The 23,603-nt window shown below is 57.2% G+C and overlaps 1 protein-coding gene across 1 annotated transcript in view; it reads left to right on the plus strand.

Moving 5' to 3' along the window:
- THUMPD2 (THUMP domain 2 tRNA and snRNA guanosine methyltransferase) overlaps positions 1-23,267 on the plus strand; it is a 392,304-nt gene extending 369,037 nt beyond the window's left edge. Inside the window, exon 10 of the mRNA XM_078649056.1 lies at positions 21,915-23,267. Coding sequence (XP_078505182.1) covers positions 21,915-21,921 — 7 coding nt within the window. The 3' untranslated portion in view covers positions 21,922-23,267. The remainder of the gene's footprint in view (positions 1-21,914) is intronic.
- Positions 23,268-23,603: the final 336 nt, after the last annotated feature.

The following is a 23,603-nucleotide window of genomic DNA, read 5'->3' on the forward strand; positions in this document are numbered from 1 at the left end:
CAGCTCTCACAGCCCACACAGCTCACAGCCCACACAGCTCTCATAGGCCTCCCAGCCCTCACAGCCCTCACAGCCCACACTCTAACATCCCACACAGCTCTCACATCTCTCACAAACCATACAGCCCTCACAGCCCACACAGCTCTCACAGCCCACACAGCTCTCACAGCCCACACAGCTCTCACAGCCCGCACAGCTCTCACAGCCCACACAGCTCTCACAGCTCTCACAGCCCACACAGCCCACACAGCTCTCACAGCCCACACAGCTCTCACAGTTCACACAGCCCTCACAGCCCACACAGCTCACATCCCACACAGCTCTCACAGCCCACACAGCTCTCACAGCCCACACAGCTCTCACAGCTCTCACAGCTCTCACAGCCCACACAGCTCTCACAGCCCACACAGCTCTCACAGGTCACACAGCCCTCACAGCCCACACAGCTCTCACAGCCCACACAGCTCTCACAGCCCAAACAGCTCTCACAGCCCACACAGCTCTCACAACTCTCACAGCTCTCACAGCCCACACAGCCCTCACAGCCCACACAGCTCTCATAGCCCACTCAGCTCTCACAGCCCACACAGCCCTCACAGCTCACAGAGCCCTCACAGCACACACAGCTCAAATCCCACAGAGCTCTCACAGCCCATACTGCTCTCACAACCCATACAGCTCTCACAGCCCTCACAGCCGACACAGCTCTCACAGCACACACAGCTCTCACATCCCACACATCCCACACAGCTCGCACAGGTCTCACAGCCCTCACAGCGCACACAGCCCTCACAGCCCTCACAGCCCACACACCTCTCACAGCCCACACAGCTCTCACAGCCCACACAGCCCACACAGCTCTCACAGCTCTCACAGCCCACACAGCCCTCACAGCCCACACAGCTCTCACAGCCCACACAGCTCTCACAGCCCACACAGCCCACACTCTTACAGCCCACACAGCTCTCACAGCCCACACAGCTCTCACAGCCCACACAGCTCTCACAGCCCACACAGCTCTCACAGCCCACACAGCTCTCACAGCTCTCACAGCCGATACAGCTCTCACAGCACACACAGCTCTCACATCCCACACAGCTCGCACAGGCCTCCCAGCCCTCACAGCGCACACAGCCCTCACAGCCCTCACATCCCACACAGCTCTCACAGCCCACACAGCTCTCACAGCTCTCACAGCCCACACAGCTCATACAGCTCTCACAGCCCACACAGCTCACACAGCCCTCACAGCCCACCCAGCCCTCACAGCCCACCCAGCTCTCACAGCCCAGACAGCTCTCACAGCCCACACAGCCTTCACAGCCCCCAGAGCTCTCACAGCTCTCACAGCCCATACAGCTCTCACAGCCCTCACAGCCCACACAGCTCTCACAGCACACACAGCTCTCACAGCCCACACAGCCCTCACAGCCCACACAGCCCTCACAGCCCTCACAGCTCACAGAGCCCTCACAGCACACACAGCTCACATCCCACAGAGCTCTCACAGCCCATACTGCTCTCACAACCCATACAGCTCTCACAGCCCTCACAGCCGACACAGCTCTCACAGCACACACAGCTCTCACATCCCACACAGCTCGCACAGGTCTCACAGCCCTCACAGCGCACACAGCCCTCACAGCCCTCACAGCCCACACACCTCTCACAGCCCACACAGCTCTCACAGCCCACACAGCTCTCACAGCTCTCACAGCCCACACAGCCCTCACAGCCCACACAGCTCTCACAGCCCACACAGCTCTCACAGCCCACACAGCACACACTCTTACAGCCCACACAGCTCTCACAGCCCACACAGCTCTCACAGCCCACACAGCTCTCACAGCCCACACAGCTCTCACAGCCCACACAGCTCTCACAGCCCTCACAGCCGATACAGCTCTCACAGCACACACAGCTCTCACATCCCACACAGCTCGCACAGGCCTCCCAGCCCTCACAGCGCACACAGCCCTCACAGCCCTCACATCCCACACAGCTCTCACAGCCCACACAGCTCTCACAGCTCTCACAGCCCACACAGCTCACACAGCTCTCACAGCCCACACAGCTCACACAGCCCTCACAGCCCACCCAGCCCTCACAGCCCACCCAGCTCTCACAGCCCAGACAGCTCTCACAGCCCACACAGCCTTCACAGCCCCCAGAGCTCTCACAGCTCTCACAGCCCATACAGCTCTCACAGCCCTCACAGCCCACACAGCTCTCACAGCACACACAGCTCTCACAGCCCACACAGCCCTCACAGCCCACACAGCCCTCACAGCCCACACAACTCTCACAGCCCACACAGCTCTCACAGCCCACACAGCTCTCACAGCCCACACAGCCCACACAGCTCACACAGCCCACACAGCTCTCACAGCCCACACAGCTCTCACAGCCCACACAGCCCACACTCTCACAGCCCACACAGCTCTCACACCCCGCACAGCTCTCACAGCCCACACAGCTCTCACAGCTTTCACAGCCCACACAGCTCTCACAAACCACACAGCCCACACAGCTCTCACAGCCCATACAGCTCTCACAGCCCACACAGCTCTCACAGCCCATACAGCTCTCACAGCCCACACAGCTCTCACAGCCCACACAGCTCTCACAGCCCACACAGCTCTCACAGGCCTCACAGCCCTCACAGCCCACACAGCTCTCACAGCCCACACAGCTCTCACAGCCCACACAGCTCCCACAGCCCACACTGCTCTCACAGCCCACAGAGCTCTCACAGCTCTCACAGCCCACACAGCTCACAGCCCACACAGCTCTCACAGACCACACAGCTCTCACAGCCCACACAGCTCTCACAGCTCACACAGCCCACACATCTCTCACAAACCATACAGCCCTCACAGCCCACACAGCTCTCACAGCCCACACAGTTCTCACAGCCCGCACAGCTCTCACATCCCACACAGCTCTCACAGCTCTCACAGCCCACACAGCCCACACAGCTCTCACAGCCCACACAGCTCTCACAGTTCACACAGCCCTCACAGCCCACACAGCTCACATCCCACACAGCTCTCACAGCCCACACAGCTCTCACAGCTCTCACAGCTCTCACAGCCCACACAGCTCTCACAGCCCACACAGCTCTCACAGGTCACACAGCCCTCACAGCCCACATAGCTCTCACAGCCCACACAGCTCTCACAGCCCAAACAGCTCTCACAGCCCACACAGCACTCACAGCTCTCACAGCTCTCACAGCCCACACAGCCCTCACAGCCCACACAGCTCTCATAGCCCACTCAGCTCTCACAGCCCACACAGCCCTCACAGCTCACAGAGCCCTCACAGCACACACAGCTCACATCCTGCAGAGCTCTCACAGCCCATACTGCTCTCACAGCCCATACAGCTCTCACAGCCCTCACAGCCGACACAGCTCTCACAGCACACACAGCTCTCACATCCCACACAGCTCGCACAGGTCTCACAGCCCTCACAGCGCACACAGACCTCACAGCCCTCACAGCCCACACACCTCTCAAAGCCCACACAGCTCTCACAGCCAACACAGCCCACACGGCTCTCACAGCTCTCACAGCCCACACAGCCCTCACAGCCCACACAGCTCTCACAGCCCACACAGCTCTCACAGCCCACACATCCCACACTCTTACAGCCCACACAGCTCTCACAGCCCACACAGCTCTCACAGCCCACACAGCTCTCACAGCCCACACAGCTCTCACAGCCCTCACAGCCGATACAGCTCTCACAGCACACACAGCTCTCACAGCCCAGACAGCTCTCACAGCCCACACAGCCTTCACAGCCCCCAGAGCTCTCACAGCTCTCACAGCCCATACAGCTCTCACAGCCCTCACAGCCCACACAGCTCTCACAGCACACACAGCTCTCACAGCCCACACAGCCCTCACAGCCCACACAGCCCTCACAGCCCTCACAGCCCACACAACTCTCACAGCCCACACAGCTCTCACAGCACACACAGCTCTCACAGCCCACACAGCTCTCACAGCCCACACAGCTCTCACAGCCCACACAGCCCACACTCTCACAGCCCACACAGCTCACACCCCGCACAGCTCTCACAGCCCACACAGCTCTCACAGCTTTCACAGCCCACACAGCTCTCACAAACCACACAGCCCACACAGCTCTCACAGCCCATACAGCTCTCACAGCCCACACAGCTCTCACAGCCCATACAGCTCTCACAGCCCACATAGCTCTCACAGCCCACACAGCTCTCACAGCCCACACAGCTCTCACAGGCCTCACAGCCCTCACAGCCCACACAGCTCTCACAGCCCACACAGCTCTCACAGCCCACACAGCTCTCACAGCTCTCACAGCCCACACAGCTCACAGCCCACACAGCTCTCACAGCCCACACAGCTCTCACAGCTCACGCAGCCCACACAGCTCTCACAAACCATACAGCCCTCACAGCCCACACAGCTCTCACAGCCCACACAGCTCTCACATCCCACACAGCTCTCACAGCTCTCACAGCCCACACAGCCCACACAGCTCTCACAGCCCACACAGCTCTCACAGTTCACACAGCCCTCACAGCCCACACAGCCCTCACAGCCCACACAGCTCACATCCCACACAGCTCTCACAGCTCTCACAGCTCTCACAGCCCACACAGCTCTCACAGCCCACACAGCTCTCACAGGTCACACAGCCCTCACAGCCCACACAGCTCTCACAGCCCACACAGCTCTCACAGCCCAAACAGCTCTCACAGCCCACACAGCTCTCACAGCTCTCACAGCTCTCACAGCCCACACAGCCCTCACAGCCCACACAGCTCTCATAGCCCACTCAGCTCTCACAGCCCACACAACCCTCACAGCTCACAGAGCCCTCACAGCACACACAGCTCACATCCCGCAGAGCTCTCACAGCCCATACTGCTCTCACAGCCCATACAGCTCTCACAGCCCTCCCAGCCGACACAGCTCTCACAGCACACACAGCTCTCACATCCCACACAGCTCGCACAGGTCTCACAGCCCTCACAGCGCACACAGACCTCACAGCCCTCACAGCCCACACACCTCTCAAAGCCCACACAGCTCTCACAGCTCTCACAGCCCACACAGCCCACACAGCTCTCACAGCCCACACAGCTCTCACAGTTCACACAGCCCTCACAGCCCACACAGCCCTCACAGCCCACACAGCTCACATCCCACACAGCTCTCACAGCTCTCACAGCTCTCACAGCCCACACAGCTCTCACAGCCCACACAGCTCTCACAGGTCACACAGCCCTCACAGCCCACACAGCTCTCACAGCCCACACAGCTCTCACAGCCCAAACAGCTCTCACAGCCCACACAGCTCTCACAGCTCTCACAGCTCTCACAGCCCACACAGCCCTCACAGCCCACACAGCTCTCATAGCCCACTCAGCTCTCACAGCCCACACAACCCTCACAGCTCACAGAGCCCCCACAGCACACACAGCTCACATCCCGCAGAGCTCTCACAGCCCATACTGCTCTCACAGCCCATACAGCTCTCAGAGCCCTCACAGCCGACACAGCTCTCACAGCACACACAGCTCTCACATCCCACACAGCTCGCACAGGTCTCACAGCCCTCACAGCGCACACAGACCTCACAGCCTACACAGCTCACATCCCACACAGCAATCACAGCTCTCACAGCCCATACAGCTCTCACAGCCCACACAGCTCTCACAGCCCACACAGCTCACAGCCCTCAAAGCCCGCACTCTCACATCCCACACAGCTCTCACATCTCTCAAAGCCCATACTGCTCTCACAGCCCACACAGCTCTCACAGCCCACACAGCTCTCACAGCTCTCACAGCTCGCACAGCTCTCACAGCCCACATAGCTCTCACAGCCCGCACAGCTCTCACAGCCCACACAGCTCTCACAGCCCATACAGCTCTGACAGCTCACACAGCCCTCACAGCCCACACAGCTCACATCCCACACAGCTCTCACAACTCTCACAGCCCATACAGCTCTCACAGGTCTCACAGCCCATACAGCTCTCACAGCCCATACAGCTGTCACAGCCCACACAGCTCTCACAGCCCACACAGCTCGCACCGCCCACACAGCTCGCACAGCTCGCACAGCCCACACAGCTCTCACAGCCCACACAGCCCTCACAGACTGCACAGCTTACATCCCACACAGCTCTCACAGCTCTCAATGCCCATACAGCTCTCACAGCCCACACAGCTCTCACAGCCCACACAGCTCACAGCCCATACTGCTCTCACAACCCATACAGCTCTCACAGCCCTCACAGCCGACACAGCTCTCACAGCACACACAGCTCTCACATCCCACACAGCTCGCACAGGTCTCACAGCCCTCACAGCGCACACAGCCCTCACAGCCCTCACAGCCCACACACCTCTCACAGCCCACACAGCTCTCACAGCCCACACAGCTCTCACAGCTCTCACAGCCCACACAGCCCTCACAGCCCACACAGCTCTCACAGCCCACACAGCTCTCACAGCCCACACAGCCCACACTCTTACAGCCCACACAGCTCTCACAGCCCACACAGCTCTCACAGCCCACACAGCTCTCACAGCCCACACAGCTCTCACAGCCCACACAGCTCTCACAGCCCTCACAGCCGATACAGCTCTCACAGCACACACAGCTCTCACATCCCACACAGCTCGCACAGGCCTCCCAGCCCTCACAGCGCACACAGCCCTCACAGCCCTCACATCCCACACAGCTCTCACAGCCCACACAGCTCTCACAGCTCTCACAGCCCACACAGCTCACACAGCTCTCACAGCCCACACAGCTCACACAGCCCTCACAGCCCACCCAGCCCTCACAGCCCACCCAGCTCTCACAGCCCAGACAGCTCTCACAGCCCACACAGCCTTCACAGCCCCCAGAGCTCTCACAGCTCTCAATGCCCATACAGCTCTCACAGCCCACACAGCTCTCACAGCCCACACAGCTCACAGCCCACACAGCTCTCATAGGCCTCCCAGCCCTCACAGCCCTCACAGCCCACACTCTAACATCCCACACAGCTCTCACATCTCTCACAAACCATACAGCCCTCACAGCCCACACAGCTCTCACAGCCCACACAGCTCTCACAGCCCACACAGCTCTCACAGCCCGCACAGCTCTCACAGCCCACACAGCTCTCACAGCTCTCACAGCCCACACAGCCCACACAGCTCTCACAGCCCACACAGCTCTCACAGTTCACACAGCCCTCACAGCCCACACAGCTCACATCCCACACAGCTCTCACAGCCCACACAGCTCTCACAGCCCACACAGCTCTCACAGCTCTCACAGCTCTCACAGCCCACACAGCTCTCACAGCCCACACAGCTCTCACAGGTCACACAGCCCTCACAGCCCACACAGCTCTCACAGCCCACACAGCTCTCACAGCCCAAACAGCTCTCACAGCCCACACAGCTCTCACAACTCTCACAGCTCTCACAGCCCACACAGCCCTCACAGCCCACACAGCTCTCATAGCCCACTCAGCTCTCACAGCCCACACAGCCCTCACAGCTCACAGAGCCCTCACAGCACACACAGCTCAAATCCCACAGAGCTCTCACAGCCCATACTGCTCTCACAACCCATACAGCTCTCACAGCCCTCACAGCCGACACAGCTCTCACAGCACACACAGCTCTCACATCCCACACATCCCACACAGCTCGCACAGGTCTCACAGCCCTCACAGCGCACACAGCCCTCACAGCCCTCACAGCCCACACACCTCTCACAGCCCACACAGCTCTCACAGCCCACACAGCCCACACAGCTCTCACAGCTCTCACAGCCCACACAGCCCTCACAGCCCACACAGCTCTCACAGCCCACACAGCTCTCACAGCCCACACAGCCCACACTCTTACAGCCCACACAGCTCTCACAGCCCACACAGCTCTCACAGCCCACACAGCTCTCACAGCCCACACAGCTCTCACTGCCCACACAGCTCTCACAGCCCTCACAGCCGATACAGCTCTCACAGCACACACAGCTCTCACATCCCACACAGCTCGCACAGGCCTCCCAGCCCTCACAGCGCACACAGCCCTCACAGCCCTCACATCCCACACAGCTCTCACAGCCCACACAGCTCTCACAGCTCTCACAGCCCACACAGCTCACACAGCTCTCACAGCCCACACAGCTCACACAGCCCTCACAGCCCACCCAGCCCTCACAGCCCACCCAGCTCTCACAGCCCAGACAGCTCTCACAGCCCACACAGCCTTCACAGCCCCCAGAGCTCTCACAGCTCTCACAGCCCATACAGCTCTCACAGCCCTCACAGCCCACACAGCTCTCACAGCACACACAGCTCTCACAGCCCACACAGCCCTCACAGCCCACACAGCCCTCACAGCCCTCACAGCTCACAGAGCCCTCACAGCACACACAGCTCACATCCCACAGAGCTCTCACAGCCCATACTGCTCTCACAACCCATACAGCTCTCACAGCCCTCACAGCCGACACAGCTCTCACAGCACACACAGCTCTCACAGCCCACACAGCTCTCACAGCACACACAGCTCTCACAGCCCACACAGCCCTCACAGCCCACACAGCCCTCACAGCCCACACAACTCTCACAGCCCACACAGCTCTCACAGCCCACACAGCTCTCACAGCCCACACAGCCCACACAGCTCACACAGCCCACACAGCTCTCACAGCCCACACAGCTCTCACAGCCCACACAGCCCACACTCTCACAGCCCACACAGCTCTCACACCCCGCACAGCTCTCACAGCCCACACAGCTCTCACAGCTTTCACAGCCCACACAGCTCTCACAAACCACACAGCCCACACAGCTCTCACAGCCCATACAGCTCTCACAGCCCACACAGCTCTCACAGCCCATACAGCTCTCACAGCCCACACAGCTCTCACAGCCCACACAGCTCTCACAGCCCACACAGCTCTCACAGGCCTCACAGCCCTCACAGCCCACACAGCTCTCACAGCCCACACAGCTCTCACAGCCCACACAGCTCTCACAGCCCACACAGCTCTCACAGCCCACAGAGCTCTCACAGCTCTCACAGCCCACACAGCTCACAGCCCACACAGCTCTCACAGACCACACAGCTCTCACAGCCCACACAGCTCTCACAGCTCACACAGCCCACACATCTCTCACAAACCATACAGCCCTCACAGCCCACACAGCTCTCACAGCCCACACAGTTCTCACAGCCCGCACAGCTCTCACATCCCACACAGCTCTCACAGCTCTCACAGCCCACACAGCCCACACAGCTCTCACAGCCCACACAGCTCTCACAGTTCACACAGCCCTCACAGCCCACACAGCTCACATCCCACACAGCTCTCACAGCCCACACAGCTCTCACAGCTCTCACAGCTCTCACAGCCCACACAGCTCTCACAGCCCACACAGCTCTCACTGGTCACACAGCCCTCACAGCCCACATAGCTCTCACAGCCCACACAGCTCTCACAGCCCAAACAGCTCTCACAGCCCACACAGCACTCACAGCTCTCACAGCTCTCACAGCCCACACAGCCCTCACAGCCCACACAGCTCTCATAGCCCACTCAGCTCTCACAGCCCACACAGCCCTCACAGCTCACAGAGCCCTCACAGCACACACAGCTCACATCCTGCAGAGCTCTCACAGCCCATACTGCTCTCACAGCCCATACAGCTCTCACAGCCCTCACAGCCGACACAGCTCTCACAGCACACACAGCTCTCACATCCCACACAGCTCGCACAGGTCTCACAGCCCTCACAGCGCACACAGACCTCACAGCCCTCACAGCCCACACACCTCTCAAAGCCCACACAGCTCTCACAGCCAACACAGCCCACACGGCTCTCACAGCTCTCACAGCCCACACAGCCCTCACAGCCCACACAGCTCTCACAGCCCACACAGCTCTCACAGCCCACACATCCCACACTCTTACAGCCCACACAGCTCTCACAGCCCACACAGCTCTCACAGCCCACACAGCTCTCACAGCCCACACAGCTCTCACAGCCCTCACAGCCGATACAGCTCTCACAGCACACACAGCTCTCACAGCCCAGACAGCTCTCACAGCCCACACAGCCTTCACAGCCCCCAGAGCTCTCACAGCTCTCACAGCCCATACAGCTCTCACAGCCCTCACAGCCCACACAGCTCTCACAGCACACACAGCTCTCACAGCCCACACAGCCCTCACAGCCCACACAGCCCTCACAGCCCTCACAGCCCACACAACTCTCACAGCCCACACAGCTCTCACAGCACACACAGCTCTCACAGCCCACACAGCTCTCACAGCCCACACAGCTCTCACAGCCCACACAGCCCACACTCTCACAGCCCACACAGCTCACACCCCGCACAGCTCTCACAGCCCACACAGCTCTCACAGCTTTCACAGCCCACACAGCTCTCACAAACCACACAGCCCACACAGCTCTCACAGCCCATACAGCTCTCACAGCCCACACAGCTCTCACAGCCCATACAGCTCTCACAGCCCACATAGCTCTCACAGCCCACACAGCTCTCACAGCCCACACAGCTCTCACAGGCCTCACAGCCCTCACAGCCCACACAGCTCTCACAGCCCACACAGCTCTCACAGCCCACACAGCTCTCACAGCCCACACAGCTCTCACAGCCCACACAGCTCTCACAGCCCACACAGCTCACAGCCCACACAGCTCTCACAGCCCACACAGCTCTCACAGCTCACGCAGCCCACACAGCTCTCACAAACCATACAGCCCTCACAGCCCACACAGCTCTCACAGCCCACACAGCTCTCACATCCCACACAGCTCTCACAGCTCTCACAGCCCACACAGCCCACACAGCTCTCACAGCCCACACAGCTCTCACAGTTCACACAGCCCTCACAGCCCACACAGCCCTCACAGCCCACACAGCTCACATCCCACACAGCTCTCACAGCTCTCACAGCTCTCACAGCCCACACAGCTCTCACAGCCCACACAGCTCTCACAGGTCACACAGCCCTCACAGCCCACACAGCTCTCACAGCCCACACAGCTCTCACAGCCCAAACAGCTCTCACAGCCCACACAGCTCTCACAGCTCTCACAGCTCTCACAGCCCACACAGCCCTCACAGCCCACACAGCTCTCATAGCCCACTCAGCTCTCACAGCCCACACAACCCTCACAGCTCACAGAGCCCTCACAGCACACACAGCTCACATCCCGCAGAGCTCTCACAGCCCATACTGCTCTCACAGCCCATACAGCTCTCACAGCCCTCCCAGCCGACACAGCTCTCACAGCACACACAGCTCTCACATCCCACACAGCTCGCACAGGTCTCACAGCCCTCACAGCGCACACAGACCTCACAGCCCTCACAGCCCACACACCTCTCAAAGCCCACACAGCTCTCACAGCTCTCACAGCCCACACAGCCCACACAGCTCTCACAGCCCACACAGCTCTCACAGTTCACACAGCCCTCACAGCCCACACAGCCCTCACAGCCCACACAGCTCACATCCCACACAGCTCTCACAGCTCTCACAGCTCTCACAGCCCACACAGCTCTCACAGCCCACACAGCTCTCACAGGTCACACAGCCCTCACAGCCCACACAGCTCTCACAGCTCTCACAGCCCAAACAGCTCTCACAGCCCACACAGCTCTCACAGCTCTCACAGCTCTCACAGCCCACACAGCCCTCACAGCCCACACAGCTCTCATAGCCCACTCAGCTCTCACAGCCCACACAACCCTCACAGCTCACAGAGCCCCCACAGCACACACAGCTCACATCCCGCAGAGCTCTCACAGCCCATACTGCTCTCACAGCCCATACAGCTCTCAGAGCCCTCACAGCCGACACAGCTCTCACAGCACACACAGCTCTCACATCCCACACAGCTCGCACAGGTCTCACAGCCCTCACAGCGCACACAGACCTCACAGCCCTCACAGCCCACACACCTCTCAAAGCCCACACAGCTCTCACAGCCCACACAGCCCACACAGCTCTCACAGCTCTCACAGCCCACACAGCCCTCACAGCCCACACAGCTCTCACAGCCCACACAGCTCTCACAGCCCACACAGCCCACACTCTTACAGCCCACACAGCTCTCACAGCCCACACAGCTCTCACAGCCCACACAGCTCTCACAGCCCACACAGCTCTCACAGCCCTCACAGCCGATACAGCTCTCACAGCACACACAGCTCTCACATCCCACACAGCTCGCACAGGCCTCCCAGCCCTCACAGCACACACAGCCGTCACAGCCCTCACATCCCACACAGCTCTCACAGCCCACACAGCTCTCACAGCTCTCACAGCCCACACAGCTCACACAGCTCTCACAGCCCACACAGCTCTCACAGCTCACACAGCCCTCACAGCCCACCCAGCCCTCACAGCCCACCCAGCTCTCACAGCCCAGACAGCTCTCACAGCCCACACAGCCCTCACAGCCCACAGAGCTCTCACAGCTCTCACAGCCCATACAGCTCTCACAGCCATCACAGCCCACACAGCTCTCACAGCACACACAGATCTCACAGCCCACACAGCCCTCACAGCCCACACAGCTCTCACAGCCCTCACAGCCCACACAACTCTCACAGCCCACACAGCTCTCACAGCCCACACAGCTCTCACAGCCCACACAGCCCACACAGCTCTCACAGCCCACACAGCTCTCACAGCCCACACAGCTCTCACAGCCCACACAGCCCACACTCTCACAGCCCACACAGCTCCCACACCCCGCACAGCTCTCACAGCCCACACAGCTCTCACAGCTTTCACAGCCCACACAGCCCACACAGCTCTCACAACCCACACAGCTCACACAGCCCTCACAGCCCACACAGCTCACATCCCACACAGCTCTCACAGCCCATACAGCTCTCACAGCCCACACAGCTCTCACAGCCCACACAGCTCTCACAGCCCACACAGCTCTCACATGCCTCACAGCCCTCACAGCCCACACAGCTCTCACAGCCCACACAGCTCTCACAGCCCACACAGCTCTCACAGCCCACACAGCTCTCACAGCCCACAGAGCTCTCACAGCTCTCACAGCCCACACAGCTCACAGCCCACACAGCTCTCACAGCCCACACAGCTCTCACAGCCCACACAGCTCTCACAGCTCACACAGCCCACACAGCTCTCACAGCCCACACAGCTCTCACAGCCCACACAGCTCTCACAGCCCATACAGCCCACACTCTCACAGCCCACACAGCTCTCACAGCCCACACAGCTCTCACAGCCCACACAGCTCTCACAGCCCACACAGCTCTCACAGCCCTCACAGCTCACAGAGCCCTCACAGCCCACACAGCCCTCACAGCTCACACAGCCCTCACAGCCCACACAGCTCACGCAGCCCACACAGCTTGCACAGTCCACACAGCTCTCACAGCCCTCACAGCCTACACAGCTCACATCCCACACAGGTCTCACAGCTCTCACAGCCCATACAGCTCTCAAAGCCCATACAGCTCTCACAGCCCACGCAGATCATAGCCCACACAGCTCTCACAGACCTCACAGCCCTCATAGCCCACACTCTCACAGCCCACACAGCTCTCACAGCTCTCACAGCCCACACAGCCCACACTCCCGCAGCCCACACAGCTCTCACAGCCCATACAGCTCTCACAGCTCACACAGCCCTCACAGCCCACACAGCTCACATCCCACACAGCTCTCACAGCCCATACAGCTCTCACAGCTCTCACAAAAACTATACGGCTCTCACAGTCCATACAGCTGTCACAGCCCACACAGCTCTCACAGCCCACACAGTTCTCACAGCTCTCACAGCCCACACAGCCCACACTCTCACATCCCACAGAGCTCTCACAGCCCACAGCTCTCACAGCTCTCACAGCCCACACAGCTCTCACAGCCCACACAGCTCACAGCCCACACAGTTATCACAGCCCACACAGCTCTCACAGCCCCACACAGCCCACACAGCTCTCACAGCCCACACAGCTCTCACAGCCCACACCGCCCACACTCTTAGAGCCCACACAGCTCTCACAGCCCACACAGCTCTCACAGCCCACACAGCTCTCACAGCCCACACAGCTCTCACAGCCCACACAGCTCTCACAGCCCACACAGCCCTCACAGCTCACACAGCCCTCACAGACCACACAGCTCGCACAGCCCATACAGCTCGCACAGCCCACACAGTTCTCACAGCCCACACAGCCCACACAGCCCGCACAGCTCTCACAGCCCACACAGCTCTCACAGCTCTCACAGCCCACACAGCCCACACAGCTCTCACAGCTCACACAGCCCTCACAGCCCACACAGCCCACATCCCACACAGCTCTCACAGCCCACACAGCTCTCACAGCTCTCACAGCCCACACAGCTCTCACAGCCCACACATCTCTGATAGCTCACACAGCCCTCACAGCCCACACAGCTCTGACAGCCCAGACAGCTCTCACACCCCACACAGCCCTCACAGCCCACACAGCTCTCACAGCCCACACAGCTCTCACAGCCCACATGGCCCTCACAGCACACACAGCTCTCACAGCCCACACAGCTCTCACAGCCCACACAGCTCTCACAGCCCACAGAGGTCTCACAGCTCTCACAACCCACACAGCTCTCACAGCTCACACAGCCCTCACAGCCCACACAACTCACATCCCACACAGCTCTAACAGCCCATACAGCTCTCAAAGCCCACACAGCTCTCACAGCCCACACAGCTCTCACAGCCCACACAGCTCTCACAGGCCTCACAGCCCTCACAGCCCACACGGCTCTCACAGCCCACACAGCTCTCACAGCCCACACAGCTCTCACAGCCCACAGAGGTCTCACAGCTCTCACAGCCCACACAGCTCACAGCCCACACAGCTCTCACAGCCCACACAGCTCTCACAGTTCACACAGCCCACACAGCTCTCACAGCCCACACAGCTCTCACAGCCCACACAGCTCTCACAGCCCATAGAGCCCACACTCTCACAGCCCACACAGCTCTCACAGCCCACACAGCTCTCACAGCCCACACAGCCTTCACAGCCCACACAGCCCTCACAGCTCACACAGCCCTCACAGCCCACACAGCCCTCACAGCTCACACAGCCCTCACAGCCCACACAGCTCACGCAGCCCACACAGCTTGCACAGCCCACACAGCTCTCACAGCCCTCACAGCCTACACAGCTCACATCCCACACAGGTCTCACAGCTCTCACAGCCCATACAGCTCTCAAAGCCCATACAGCTCTCACAGCCCACGCAGCTCACAGCCCACACAGCTCTCACAGGCCTCACAGCCCTCATAGCCCACACTCTCACAGCCCACACAGCTCTCACAGCTCTCACAGCCCACACAGCCCACACCCCCACAGCCCACACAGCTCTCACAGCCCATACAGCTCTAACAGCTCACACAGCCCTCACAGCCCACACAGCTCACATCCCACACAGCTCTCACAGCTCTCACAGCCCATACAGCTCTCACAGCTCTCACAGCCTATACAACTCTCACAGCCCATACAGCTGTCACAGCCCACACAGCTCTCACAGCCCACACAGTTCTCACAGCTCTCACAGCCCACACAGCCCAAACTCTCACAGCCCACACAGCTCTCACAGCCCGCACAGCTCTCACAGCCCACACAGCTCTCACAGCTCTCACAGCTTACACAGCCCACACCGCTCTCACAGCCCACAGAGCTCTCACAGCTCACACAGCCCTCACAGCCCACACAGCTCACATCCCACAGAGCTCTCACAGCCCACAGCTCTCACAGCTCTCACAGCCCACACAGCTCTCACAGCCCACACAGCTCTCACAGCCCACTTAGTTCTCACAGCCCACACAGCTCTCACAGCCCTCACAGCCCACACAGCTCTCACAGCCCACACAGCTCTCACAGCCCACACAGCCCACACTCTTACAGCCCACACAGCTCTCACAGCCCACACAGCTCTCACAGCCCACACAGCTCTCACAGCCCACACAGCTCTCACAGCCCACACAGCTCTCACAGCCCACACAGCCCTCACAGCTCACACAGCCCTCACAGCCCACACAGCTCGCACAGCCCATACAGATCGCACAGCCCACACAGCTCTCACAGCCCACACAGCCCACACAGACTGCACAGCTCTCACAGCCCACACAGCTCTCACAGCTCTCACAGCCCACACAGCCCACACAGCTCTCACAGCCCACACAGCTCTCACAGCTCACACAGCCCTCACAGCCCACACAGCTCACATCCCACACAGCTCTCACAGCCCACACAGCTCTCACAGCTCTCACAGCCCACACAGCTCTCACAGCCCACACAGCTCTCACAGCTCACACAGCCCTCACAGCCCACACAGCTCTCACAGCCCAGACAGCTCTCACAGCCCACACAGCCCTCACAGCCCACACAGCTCTCACAGCCCACACAGCTCTCACAGCCCACACAGCCCTCACAGCCCACACAGCTCTCACAGCCTACACAGCTCTCACAGCCCACACAGCCCTCACAGCTCACACAGCCCTCACAGCCCACACAGCCCACATCCCACAGAGCTCTCACAGCTCTCACAGCCCATACAGCTCTCACAGCCCTCACAGCCCACACAGCTCTCACAGCACACACAGCTCTCACAGCCAACACAGCTCTCACATGCCTCACAGCCCTCACAGCCCACACAGCTCACATCCCACAGAGCTCTCACAGCCCTCACAGCCCACACAGCTCTCACAGCCCACACAGCTCTCACAGCCCACACAGCCCTCACAGCCCACACAGCTCTCACAGCCTACACAGCTCTCACAGCCCACACAGCCCTCACACCTCACACAGCCCTCACAGCCTACACAGCTCACATCCCACAGAGCTCTCACAGCTCTCACAGCCCATACAGCTCTCACAGCCCTCACAGCTCTCACAGCACACACAGCTCTCACAGCCCACACAGCCCTCACAGCTCACACAGCCCTCACAGCCCACACTGCTCACATCCCACAGAGCTCTCACAGCTCTCACAGCCCATACAGCTCTCACAGCCCTCACAGCCAACACAGCTCTCACAGCCCACACAGCTCTCACAGCCCACACAGCTCTCACAGCCCACACAGCCCTCACAGCCCACACAGCCCTCACAGCTCACACAGCCCTCACAGCCCACACAGCCCTCACAGCTCACACAGCCCTCACAGCCCACACAGCTCACGCAGCCCACACAGCTTGCACAGCCCACACAGCTCTCACAGCCCTCACACCCTACACAGCTCACATCCCACACAGGTCTCACAGCTCTCACAGCCCATACAGCTCTCAAAGCCCATACAGCTCTCACAGCCCATGCAGCTCACAGCCCACACAGCTCTGACAGGCCTCACAGCCCTCATAGCCCACACTCTCACAGCCCACACAGCTCTCACAGCTCTCACAGCCCACACAGCCCACACCCCCACAGCCCACACAGCTCTCACAGCCCATACAGCTCTCACAGCTCAAACAGCCCTCACAGCCCACACAGCTCACATCCCACACAGCTCTCACAGCTCTCACAGCCCATACAGCTCTCACAGCTCTCACAGCCCATACGGCTCTCACAGCCCATACAGCTGTCACAGCCCACACAGCTCTCACAGCCCACACAGTTCTCACAGCTCTCACAGCCCACACAGCCCACACTCTCACAGCCCACACAGCTCTCACAGCCCGCACAGCTCTCACAGCCCACACAGCTCTCACAGCTCTCACAGCCCACACAGCCCACACCGCTCTCAAAGCCCACAGAGCTCTCACAGCTCACACAGCCCTCACAGCCCACACAGCTCACATCCCACAGAGCTCTCACAGCCCACAGCTCTCACAGCCCACACAGTTCTCACAGCCCACACAGCTCTCACAGCCCTCACAGCCCACACAGCTCTCACAGCCCACACAGCTCTCACAGCCCACACAGCCCACACTCTTACAGCCCACACAGCTCTCACAGCCCACACAGCTCTCACAGCCCACACAGCTCTCACAGCCCACACAGCTCTCACAGCCCACACAGCCCTCACAGCTCACACAGCCCTCACAGCCCACACAGCTCGCACAGCCCATACAGCTCGCACAGCCCATACAGCTCGCACAGCCCACACAGCTCTCACAGCCCACACAGCCCACACAGCCCGCACAGCTCTCACAGCCCACACAGCTCTCACAGCCCACACAGCCCACACAGCTCTCACAGCCCACACAGCTCTCACAGCTCACACAGCCCTCACAGCCCACACAGCTCACATCCCACACAGCTCTCACAGCCCACACAGCTCTCACAGCTCTCACAGCCCACACAGCTCTCACAGCCCACGCAGCTCTCACAGCTCACACAGCCCTCACAGCCCACACAGCTCTCACAGCCCAGACAGCTCTCACAGCCCACACAGCCCTCACAGCCCACACAGCTCTCACAGCCCACACAGCCCTCACAGCCCACACAGCTCTCACAGCCTACACAGCTCTCACAGCCCACACAGCCCTCACAGCTCACACAGCCCTCACAGCCCACACAGCTCACATCCCACAGAGCTCTCACAGCTCTCACAGCCCATACAGCTCTCACAGCCCTCACAGCCCACACAGCTCTCACAGCACACACAGCTCTCACAGCCCACACAGCTCTCACATGCCTCACAGCCCTCACAGCCCACACAGCCCTCACAGCCCTCACAGCCCACACAACTCTCACAGCCCACACAGCTCTCACAGCCCACACAGCCCACACAGCCCACACAGCTCTCACAGCCCACACAGCTCTCACAGCCCACACAGCTCTCACAGCTCTCACAGCCCACACAGCCCACACTCTCACAGCCCACACAGCTCTCACAGCCCGCACAGCTCTCACAGCCCACACAGCTCTCACAGATCTCACAGCCCACACAGCCCACACAGCTCTCACAACTCACACAGCTCTCACAGCTCACACAGCCCTCACAGCCCACACAGCTCACATGCCACACAGCTCTCACAGCCCATACTGCTCTCACAGCCCACACAGCTCTCACAACCCACACAGCCCTCACAGCCCACACAGCTCTCACAGCCCACACAGCTCTCATAGGCCTCACAGCCCTCACAGCCCACACAGCTCTCATAGCCCACACAGCTCTCATAGCCCACACAGCTCTCACAGCCCACACAGCTCTCACAGCCCACACAGCCCACACAGCTCTCACAGCCCACAGAGCTCTCACAGCTCTCACAGCCCACACAGCTCACAGCCCACACAGCTCTCACAGCCCACACAGCTCACACAGCCCACACAGCTCTCACAGCCCACACAGCTCTCACAGCCCACACAGCTCTCATAGGCCTCACAGCCCTCACAGCCCACACAGCTCTCACAGCCCACACAGCTCTCACAGCCCACAGAGCTCTCACAGCTCTCACAGCCCACAGAGCTCTCACAGCTCTCACAGCCCACACAGCTCACAGCCCACACAGCTCTCACAGCCCACACAGCTCACACAGCCCACACAGCTCTCACAGCCCACACAGCTCTCACAGCCCACACAGCTCTCACAGCTCTGACAGCTCTCACAGCCCTCACAGCCCACACAGCTCTCACAGCCCACACAGCTCTCACAGCCCACACAGCTCTCACAGCCCACACAGCCCTCACAACCCACACAGCCCTCACAGCTCACACAGCCCTCACAGCCCACACATCTCGCTCAGCCCACACAGCTTGCACAGCCCACACAGCTCTCACAGCCCACACAGCCCTCACAGCCCTCACAGCCTACACAGCTCACATCCCACACACCTCTCACAGCCCATACATCTCTCACAGCCCATACAGCTCTCACAGCCCACGCAGCTCACAGCCCACACAGCTCTCACAGGCCTCACATCCCTCACAGCCCACACTCTCACAGCCCACACAGCTCTCCCAGCTCTCACAGCCCACACAGCCCACACTCCCACAGCCCACACAGCTCTCACAGCCCATACAGCTCTCACAGCTCACACAGCCCTCACAGCCCACACAGCTCATATCCCACACAGCTCTCACAGCTCTCACAGCCCATACAGCTCTCACAGCTCTCACAGCCCATACGGCTCTCACAGCCCATACAGCTGTCACAGCCCACACAGCTCTCACAGCCCACACATCTCTCACAGCCCACACAGCTCTCACAGCTCTCACAGCTAACACAGCCCACACTCTCACAGCCCACACAGCTCTCACAGCCCGCACTGCTCTCACAGCCCACACAGCTCTCACAGCTCTCTCAGCCCACACAGCCACAGCCCACACCCCTCTCACAGCACACACAGCTCTCACAGCTCACACAGCCCTCACAGCCCACACACCTCACATCCCACACAGCTCTCACAGCCCACACAGCTCTCACAGCCCACACAGCTCTCACAGCCCACACAGTTCTCACAGCCCACACAGCCCACACAGCTCTGGCAAAGATAATACCAGCAGCGAACAAGCACTGGCAAAGACAATATTGGCAGCAAACAAACACTGGCAAAGTCAATAACTGCAGCAAAGAAACTTTGGCGCCGATTGAAGAATCTGCCTGTAATTTTCCTTAAATTTGCTTTGCTGTACTACGCTCCTTCCCTGAAAGTTTTGGGGGGATTCGTCAAGCGGTGGCCGAGAAAAAAGGGGGTTCCCAAAACCTGTTTTCCGGTGCGCGTACCCTCGCGATTTTTCGGAATTTTTTTTTACAAGACAAGAATATGAAATGCTTTGAGAGATCCGTAAAGGATTTTACTAATGGCATAAATTGAGATAGAATATACAAAAAAAGAGAGGCATATTTACAAGCCCCTTGCGCAGTGTTTGACATGGGTGCAAGCAGAAAATGCATGCAGAGTAATAAAATTGTCACACAGACAACAATATGAAATGCTATGAGAGATACGTAAAGGATTTTACTCATGGCATGAATTGAGATAGAATATACAAAAAAGAGAGGCAGATCTACAAGCCCCTTGCACAATGTTTAACATTATTGCTGGTATAGAGATAGTGTAATGGTTTCATTGGCATATTTACAAGCCCCTTTTGCAATTTTTAACATTAATGCTGGTATAGAGATAGTGTAATGCCAATTTATTACTCTATATGCATTTTCTGCTTGCATCCATGTTAAGCATTGCGCAAGGGTCTTCTAAATATGCCCCTTTTTTTGTATATTCTATCTCAATTGATGCCATTAGTAAAATCCTTTATGCATCTCTCACGGCATTTCATATTGTTTTCTGTCTGCTATTCCTATCCCTCTGTATACATTTACTGCTTGCATCCATGTTAAAGGTAGCGCAAAGCGCTTGTAAAAAAGGAGCATATTTACAAGCCCAATGAAACCATTAGCACTATCTCTATACCAGCATTGAATTCAAGCATGAGAAACACTTTAAAAAGAAGTCTACCGTATAAGGTAAAAGATACAAACTGTAAGCATACACAGCTAACATTAAGGAAAAAGATGAAAATATAATTCCTTAATTCACATACACACTCAGTGTGATGCTTGTCAAAAATCTTAAAGCCAGTCATTTCAGCAAAAAACATTTAGCTTGTTAAATCGTTTTAGGCACAGAGAGTGAGATGACACACACACAAACAGACAGATGGTGTAGGCAGAGATTGAGATGAGACACACACATACAAACAGAGAGATGGTGGCAGGAGAGAGTGAGATTAGGCATGCAAAGAGGGAGATAGTGCAGGCAAAGAGTGATATGAGACACCTAAAGAGAGATGTGAACTAGTGTTTATAATGTTTAGTTAATGTATTTGCTATGTGTTATGCTACTAGTGGTCTATAATATGTCACATTTTTCTTTTCAACAGATTGTAAATATCTACAAAGTCATAATAGATTATGCATACGAAAGACCGCCAAAAGAGACTTTATAAGAAAGTTTTATCGGCCAAGAGGACTCAATTAGAAGATTCATGCAAAGGACAATCTTCAGAGAAAAGAAAAAATGCTCCCGGTAATGCACCTGTGCTTCCTGTTGCTTCAGAAGAAGTGCTGGGAGTAGAGCCCTGCTCCTCTGATGATCTTTTTATTACAGCTTTACTCCAATTGTTTGGGTGTATATTCCGGACATGGCATTCCATGCTATAAGTTCCAAAGCTGTACTGTTTCTGTGGATTCCCTCTTGAAAGTAGTGTGTGACAGATTTTACATGTGACAAAAGGCGCATTTACCTTTTTCTCTCCTTCTGGGTTTTTTAAAAATGTACGTACTATGGACTCTCTCTGTGTTCTAGGGGTTTTAGGAACAAACTCTTCTGAAGATGAAGTAGAATAATCCTCAAGTTCCTTGTGTTAAGAATGCTCTTGTCCAAAGGCTATTAGTTTCTGGCACCAAATGCATTGCATCATCAAATTGTTAAGTTCAGGTTGGATATTTGCAACCATTGATGCTTGCATTGGTGGTGCTGTTGCTTCAGAAGAAGTGCTGGGAGCAGAGCCCTGCTCCTCTGATCTTTTCATTACAGCTTTACTCCAATTGTTTGGTTGTATATTTCGGACATGCTGTTCCATGCTATAAGTTCCTAAGCTGTACTTCTTCTGTGGATCCCCTCTTGAAAGTACTGTATCACAGATTTTACATGTGACAAAAGGAACATTTACCTTTTTCTATTTTCCTGGGTATTTAAAAAATTTCCGTACTATGGACTCTCTCTCTGTTCTAGGGGTTTCTCAGGTTCCTGCTGTTCAGCCATTTCAGTAGATGAAAAAAGGTGTTGCTTCCTCGAAAGCCAAAGAATGATGAAGATGGGAGGGGTCTTTCAAGAATTAGAGTAGGAAATATTATAAACCAATAAAATCTTTTGTTATAAGGTCACATGGTTGGACGTAAGCTTACGGAGTGTTTACAGAGCGTTTACGGAGTGCTCACGTAAGCTTATGTTGCGTTTACGTTTTATTTACGGAGCGCTTACGTCATCTTATGATGTGCTTACGTGGTACGCACCCTTGTGACATTTATAATTGTTTCAATAAAGTTATATATGTTGTTTAAAAGTTTAAAATAAACATGTTCTTTATTATCTCAGTTAATATGTTCCTTTATATTGTATAATGAATATGTAGATATAATGATTTAGCACCCTCGTGATATTTATAATTGTTTAAATAAAGTTATATATGTTGTTTAAAAGTTTAAAATAAACATGTTCTTTATTTTCCCAGGTAATGTGTTCCTTTATATTGTTCAATGAATACGTAGATATAACGATTTAAAGTTTATAAAACTTTCAGAGGTAAATAATGAATTCCTGTGTACATGCATATCTGTGCATGTACATTTGTGCCATGTGGCACAGATACATGTCGTAAGACCATTTATGTGTGTGACATGGCACACATGTCAGAATCAGGGGTGCAACAGGCTGTTAAAGTGACAACCTGTCCCCCTTGTCAATTCGGTAATTTTACCGATTCGGTATTTACTGAATCGGTAATTGCCATTGATTCTTATTGGCCTCAAGACTTATAGGAATCAATGGCAATTACCAAATCGGTAAA

This window comes from Lissotriton helveticus, chromosome 6 (assembly GCF_964261635.1).
Source record: "Lissotriton helveticus chromosome 6, aLisHel1.1, whole genome shotgun sequence".
Lineage (NCBI taxonomy): Eukaryota > Metazoa > Chordata > Amphibia > Caudata > Salamandridae > Lissotriton > Lissotriton helveticus.